This window comes from Carex rostrata, chromosome 20, assembly GCF_964058835.1.
Source record: "Carex rostrata chromosome 20, lpCarRost1.2, whole genome shotgun sequence".
Classification (NCBI taxonomy): Eukaryota; Viridiplantae; Streptophyta; class Magnoliopsida; order Poales; family Cyperaceae; genus Carex; species Carex rostrata.
In genome coordinates this window covers 3,321,597-3,329,306 of record NC_135937.1, presented here as the reverse complement: position 1 = coordinate 3,329,306, position 7,710 = coordinate 3,321,597, and the positions used below count along the sequence as shown (strand labels likewise).

General features: G+C 33.1%; 1 protein-coding gene across 1 annotated transcript; it reads right to left on the bottom strand.

The window, feature by feature from the left end:
* Positions 1 to 3,350: 3,350 nt before the first annotated feature.
* LOC144572125 (B3 domain-containing protein LOC_Os12g40090-like) lies at positions 3,351 to 7,335 on the bottom strand. The gene is made up of 3 exons (XM_078321549.1): positions 7,130 to 7,335; positions 4,230 to 5,144; positions 3,351 to 3,684 (listed from the first exon to the last, which is right to left on the bottom strand). The coding sequence occupies exons 1-3, from the start codon at positions 7,187 to 7,189 to the stop codon at positions 3,412 to 3,414; spliced, it is 1,248 nt and encodes a 415-aa protein (XP_078177675.1). The 5' UTR covers positions 7,190 to 7,335; the 3' UTR covers positions 3,351 to 3,411.
* Positions 7,336 to 7,710: the final 375 nt, after the last annotated feature.

Genomic DNA, 7,710 nt, shown 5'->3' with positions numbered 1-7,710 from the left:
AAAAGTTGGAATAGGCAAATTTGGTAAAAACCTACGTCCTTTATCAGCAGCTGTAAATCCTGGAGGGATTTCGAAACCAGGAAGGAGTACAGGTTCATCCTTTACCCCAACTTTATTAACATTAAAAGTTGGAATAGGCAAATCTGACAAAAATCTACGTCCTTTATCAGCAGCAAATCCTGGAGGGATTTCGAAACCAAGAAGGAGCACTGGTTCATCCTTCACCTCAACTTTAATATTAAAAGTTGGAATAGGCTCTTGAGATGCCATTAACCCAACCTAAAAAAAAAATGAGTAAACGACTTAAATGTGTAAAAGTCTAAACATAAAATGACTAAAGGCCTAATCTTGAAACGTGTATATGTAGAAATAGGCTAAAGTCCAGCAATAAACAATACATTTATCTTCTGTTTTGCTAACCTAGACCTAAAACCCTAGATTTTGCAACTATAGTAAATTTCAAACCCTAAATTGTACAAAAAAGTTTTGAGAAAGATAATTACTTGAAGCATATGAGCGCTGACAAGATAAACATGTTTAAATGTAAAGATAATAGTTTACTATTAAACATGAGTAAATCATTCCTAAATTGTTTAAATGGAAAGATAATGGTTCACTAATGGTTTACTAATGTTTGAAACTACATCGCCGTAGCTTGTTGGTGACTTACAAAGAATTCAGAGATCGATTAACAACTAATGCATTAGAAGAAGCAACAATTGTGATGTCCCTCGGGAAATAATAGAACTTACAAAAATTCACAAAGAAAAAGAGAAAACGGGCAGCAATATTAATGGAATCAAAGAATTCAGAACCACGCCAAAAGTAATTTAGTGAAATTTGAGATTAGTGCAATATAATGGACATCAATTAAACGAAAACAAAAAACTCACCATGCTTTGCAACAAAAGACCCGTCAGCTGCTTCTGGGAGACCATGTTCGATATCGGATGCGAGCGCTCTTGTGCAACTTTGTTGGAAGTATCCTAGGTTTGCAAGGGAACACCTCTTTAAATAAGACCCTTCCGGCCTCTAACTTTGGAAAGTAATGTACATAAATAGAAAGTCACATTAATTTAAGAGTACTATTTTAATAAGAGTGCTATATATATTTTAAGAAGCGCTTAAATTGCAACCGCTCAGTGCAAAGAGAAATCTTCAGTTTCATCACACCAAATTTAGCTAGCCTTAATTGATTATTACTTAGTTTGTTTTAAATTATACAGAAAGGAAATATTTCATGCATTTAATATGGAAGAGCTGCCGCCGCCTGTTGACCATATTTTGTTTTTATGGAAAGTTTAAATTAATCATGGATCACTTCATGACTTTTAATAATTTGTATCTTCCTCATATTTATGGGTAAGTGCTAAATTTCATTCGTTAAGTTTGAGTTTGATTTTTCCGTACATTCTAAAAATAAGACCAAACAGAACAACTTTATTTTCGGCACCTCCAAAATTAAACTCAGATAGAAAAGGAAATTAAAAGAGATAAAGAATGGCAATAAATAAGGAATCAATCAAATAAGGAACACAAAATTAACATCATCACCTAATACACATCTTAATTTGTTTTCAATTTTTTTTAAGTCGGCTTTTACATGTAGTCCTTTCTTTTTGAAGAAAAATATGAGTCTAGTTCGCATTTCATTCATGATATGGTCCATTACATAAGTGATGTAATAGTGAAATAAAAATAGAGAAAAGCTTAAAACAGTTGAGCAATTAAGTAGGAAAATATAAAGTGCAATAACAGAAAAAATAAGGAATGAAAAAGGAAATAGAAGAGAAATAACAAGTAAAAAAATGCATCTAAGTCCCTGAGAAAACTGAAATTGCTCTGTAGGTCCCCTTGCAATCCTTGGCAGCATCATATCAATTCGCCAAGACCTGTACCATCTTCAATCCTATTTGATCTTCATTATCTTCGGTGCTTTCAAACAGAAACCTGCCATACCAGTGGTCTGCCATACCAGCGATCATTGTATAAATATTTAATTATGTAAAATATCAAATGCCATCAGTTTCGTACCTACACTATTTTTTTATAATATTTAATAACTCAAATCTAAACACAAATAACAAAATAAAACCGATGATCACATGTTCCTTATTTTCCCTTCACAAATAACATACAAACAAATAAACATAAAAACGAATTAATTATTAATGTATTTATTAACTAAATTTTGTCTATTTTAGAATCATAAATGTGACGAAGTTGATTAAAAATATCAACATATGTGATGTATCTATTATAATGCAAACGAACTATTATTTTCAGTTTTGGTAAATTAAGTCATAAATGTGGCTCAAATTAATTACAAGCATGAGCATATGCATATAATAGACCTGTAAATGCATTCTAGCTAGTAGGATATTATGCACAATAATTGATGTATGTGTTAATTTTAACACATAAATTTATACATAAGTGAGCTGATAATATTTGTTTGTTTTGTTGTTTTTAGAATAATAAATGTGATCCAAATTGAATAAAAATATCAATAAAGAAACACTTGCATTTTATATATAAGAACTTTACGTTATATGTCATGTATTTATTTGATTTGGCTAATTTTGTCTATTGATTGATTGAAAAAATAGCAAAAAGACATAAAACACCATAAATGCATTCGAGTGAGGCTATGGTACATAGTAATGCGCAGAATGGTTCGTGTATTGGATTATATCTCTGTTTTCAAAGTTCAAATAATTGATCCGAACCGTTCAACATTATTATTATATGAAAATATAGATCAAATTTTATATTTTTTGGAACTTTTTTATTATTTTTTAGATAAGTAGAAAATCACTTCTCTCGGATAGTTCATAATTTTTTTATCAAGTAATTTTCTAATTGTCAAAAGAATAGTAAAAAAAGGTCCGAAAAAAATAAAATTTGATATCCAAATATATTTTCATATAATAATAATAATAATAATAATGTTGAACGGTATGGATTAATTATTTAAACTTTAAAAATAGAGATGAATTAAATGCCTGGACCAATCTACACATTACAATGTATCATAGTTTCACTCTATTATAATCTTATACATAATATGTGATGTATCTCTATTTGATTTAGAACAAATAAATATTAGTTTGCAATCTTTTTAGATCATAAATTTGACCAAAATTAATAAAAAAATAATAATAAACACAAAATTACCGTGAAAAATGAAAATACATTTAACCATAATATTATGCATAATAATTTAAAATGTTCCTCCAAATAGTTAATAAATTTCTTCGTGGAGCCCAAAATTTTCAATTGTAAGAGTTATTACTTATTAGTATTTTGGACAAAAAAAAAAAATAACAGTGTCTTGATTAGAACAAACCAAATGCAAGTGTTTCTAGCTAGAGATTTGTAACATAGAATAATGACACAATGACCCGAATACTAAGAGTCTAACATTTTAGTAGCTCGGGAGATGTGTACGACGAATGTAAGTCGTTTTGCAGTCTTATCAAGTTCAAACACACAAATGTCACATTCCTGCAGCTTGTTGTCCTTGACAAATTTTTCCCAAGTAGGCCCTCGAAGCATTTGTTCATTTCTTGGTGCGCCAAAGTAACTTGTTACAAACCAAGTCTTTCCCTGATCGGGGCAATATAGGATGAAATCCAAGTTTTCTCTTTTAAGATGATCAGCAGTAAACTTTCGTGGGATACACTGTTCAAAAAAGAAAACAATAATTTAAAAGAATTAACAACGGACTTGATAACTAGATATTGTCATGAAGGTGGCTACGGCAAAAGCAAATAAATGTCATCAGTCAAAGTTTACTGTTTGTTCTTCTGTAATTATTTTATGTTATTTTATTTTATCCTCTGTTTATTAATAGCAGGTACAGATAGCACCAACCAAAGCCTACTCCAATGCTACTGAACGCCAGAAAATTTGACTCGAAACCTCACATAAACTATTTGGTCTAAAGACTTAAGACTATATCTCAAGCAATACAAACGATTTCTTTTGGAGCTGCTACTTTTTTAAAAAAAAAAAAAACAAAGAAAAATCTTCTGGAGCTGGAAATCTTAGCCATGAATAGGTGAACTAATTTAAAAGAACACTGACCCAAATTGCTTAATACCCAAACCTAAAGGGGAGTGATAACTGGAACAATGTGTGACCTGAACTTAACAGACTGGACCCACATCTCCCATTGCAGCCACTATGTATACATTATATACAAAATAAATAAGCTTAAATCTTACCATGCGATATGGAGAGGTGAGATTGTACTTCTTTAAGATTTGATGGAAATAGGGATTTCCATCCTGTACTTTGCATGCCAGCTGTTGAGCAGTACTCTTCTGTTGGCCATTTCTTTGAACCTTTGATGTGTAATTATTGTAGCAAGATTGCAGGCTTCTCCCTTCCTGCCCCTTTGTTGAGGGAAAAATACTTGGATTTGGACGACGCCTCTTTATAGTAGGGGCCTCAGTTTCACCCTGAATCTCACGATTATGTTTATTTTTCTGAGTTTTGTTTCGAAACAATTTGCCAATTGGAACTGAATCTTTACTTGTTTCTTTGTCTTCCACTTTATTTCGTTCTAATTTTTTGGAAGGAGGTTTGGTTGCAATATTCGGTTGCTGCAACTTGATTTCCCCTTGAACTCTTTGCCGTTCACCCTTTTGATAAAGAATCTTACACAGTTCTTCAATTGGTATAGAATCATTGCTTGCTTCTGATCCTCCTTGTTCTTCCTCGGTGGGAGGCTTTTTCTTGTTCAGAATAGAGGATTCAATCTCACCTTGAAATTCATGCTGTTTATCCTTTTCTTTTATGTCAAATTTATGCACTTCCTTAGACCATTCCTTACCTACAGCCAAACCAAGATTCCCATCTCGTTCTTGTTCTTCTTTTTCGAAGCTACCACCTTTCTCACAACCAGTCGGATCAAATATGAACACTTGAAATTTCGATTCACCAATGAATTTGAAAACAAGATGATCATTTTGTGATACGTTGTTAGCACTTGCAAAATCATTCCAGCCGGGTTGGAGTACCAATTTGTCACCCGACCTGATAAGGCCAACATACCATGTGCTACCACTTGGTCCTTCCAGCTCAAGCACTTTGCCAACAAGATGCACTAGCTGTCTCGTCAATTTCTCTGGCAAGCTCTGTATAGTGTGAAATAGTAAGTACAAAAGTGACATTTAATACTAGTTGCTACCCTAGCTATACTGGTCTGGTATGGTACCAAACAAAATTTAAACTGTCCTCATCAATTTTTCCCAGTTGGTGGCTCCATAGGCTATGTTAGTGAGGTAAGATTGTATGAGATAACTCATATTATCTTCACTGCAAAGAATAGTGCTAATCTGGGTTAGCGACTATTCCGAACTACTATTCTGCATTTGGATGTGTTTGGGTTAGCAACTAAGAACTATTCTTTGTTTGTCTTTTGTGGGTTAGCATGCTATTCTACTAACCAAACCAAAAGTTGGGTTAGTCACTAATCTCAATTTTATGTTAGCTCACTATTTTCACAAACCCAAGCTTTCATCCAAAGGTCCAACTCTTATCTACTTTCACTAGGGAGAAGAGTTCTATCCCCCATCTTATCCCACTCCCAAAAATAGCCTAAAATTAAAATTGTTTCACTGGTACTGTTACCTTACCAGTACCATACCACTACCAGTAAAACTGAATGGATACCACAACAAACTGGTCAATCTATTATGCCTACTAATTTGATCATGATTTAGAAGTATTTCAGAAAAGGGCTGTTAACTAAATTTAAAATGGATATCTATCCAACACATTGAGTACAATATAGTAGATCATGCATATAGGAATCAACAATATTTAGTTTTGCCGTCCATTGCATATTTGAAAAACAAATATGTATATTCTTTGATAGACTATAAAATGGTTTTGAGCTTGAAGCAAATTTCATGGGTTGCATATCTATAACTAAGAATGTAACAACAAACACTTTTTTCTTGTTGTTTCTAATATATATGTCAAGCCAACTGCAAGATATTATTACGTTGTCAGTAACTCATCCATTCAGACAAGGTGAAATCTGCATGATTTTTTTGTATAACATTACAAATTGATAAACAGAAAAAGGATTACACTATTGTAATGTCAACAAGTATCTCATATATTGTTACATAAACTCGATCTTTCTTTTGGCAAAGCACTTGAAATTGTGGTAACTTTTCAAGATGATTTGCAAATTGCAATTAGAAAAGCACCCTGCAATTATTCAAAGTTAGGTTCAGCTTTCAACAACTGAATTCTTCCATAACAAATGAAAATATTTTTTCTTTATAAAAACATCAAAAGGATTATTTTAAAAGAGGAGGGTTCAAATGGCTCGCGTCTTTTGTGCCTCATATCCTTTATCTTTGTTTTCGAAGTCCAAACAGTCTATCCAAATCGATCAACATGATTTCTATATTAAAATGTGGTTGGAGACCAAATTTTATATTTTTTGAATTTTTTTACTATTCTTTTAGATAGGCACAAAATCACCGTTTTTGAATGATTCCAAAACATTGATTTTGTGCATGTCTAACAAAAATAGTAAAAAAGTTTCAAAAAATATAAAATTTGATCTCCAACCACATTTTTAAATGGAGATCATAACAGGGTTGTTCGACAAAGAGAAATTAAGCCTCCTTAAGCTTCCTTTTACCTCCTCCTTTGCTTCCTTAGTGGTTTAGTCCTTTCCTTAGCGAGAATTAAGATCACCTTTTTTAGCCTCCTTTTGCCCGAGGCTTAATTCCCTGTCCGGGTCCACCTCTACTCTTGAACAAAGCCTCCTTAACTTTTACTTATGGATTAAGACAACCGAACATGAGCTCCTTAGCACGGATTAAAATGTAAACCTAATTGTGTTGCCAAACGGCCCCGTTGAATTTGGATTTTGAAAACCAAGATAAAGAATATGAGACACGAAAGACACGAGGGATTTTATCCCTCCTTTATTTAAAATTATGTGCCATATTTTTCAATATTTACCGGAAAAGAAAAACCTTTCACGTAGAAAATTGCAAAATCACGTCGATCACGTTTAAAAATAGTAAATCAGAGAAGTTAAGGCTGAGAATTACTATTCAGTGTAACAAGAAAGAGAAGATGACAGGGAGCTTACAATGCTATGCATAAAGAAGCCACCCATATGCTTATAGAAATGCATGTAGGAGAAATCCATGCAAGTCGAGTTGCGCGATAACTCCAGTTGCAGCAATTTCCACAAGCGCTCTGACCCAGTGGAAAGACGGTGAGAGATCTACTAGCTTTGGATATCTAACCGCTCTACGCCTCTCCGGTTACCGCTAATTTATTGGAGAACATCTAACCCTTATATTTAGTACCTCGAACGAGCCGAGATCAGTTGCACGTTCGCACGAATCTTGGAAGAGGGACTCGTGCGGAAGTGGTAGAGTCCGGATACTATGAGGTAACTCAAATTTTGAGTTTGTATCCGGACCGGCCGATCGAAATCCGGATAATTAAATTGCATGTCAAAACAGATTTAGATCGTCCTGATCTAAACTCAAAATTTGAGTTACCTTAGGTGATATGAATAATGAATTTGAAGTGGAAGGGGTAATAGAGCGGTTATTCAGGAAAAAAACCTAAATTATGACTGCAAGCATAAATAAATGTAGAGTATTTAAATTATGAAATTATAAGCGGGATCAACCAGGTGCATGCTTTAGAAAATTTTCA

Excerpts from the sequence above, each read along its gene's own strand:
- LOC144572125 (XM_078321549.1), bottom strand. The coding sequence starts at position 7,189 with ATGGATTTCTCCTACATGCATTTCTATAAGCATATGGGTGGCTTCTTT. Across the intron at positions 5,145-7,129 it reads GCTTCTTTATGCATAGCATT|AGCTTGCCAGAGAAATTGAC; the intron begins GTAAGCTCCCTG and ends CACACTATACAG. Across the intron at positions 3,685-4,229 it reads TCACCTCTCCATATCGCATG|TGTATCCCACGAAAGTTTAC; the intron begins GTAAGATTTAAG and ends TTTTTTGAACAG.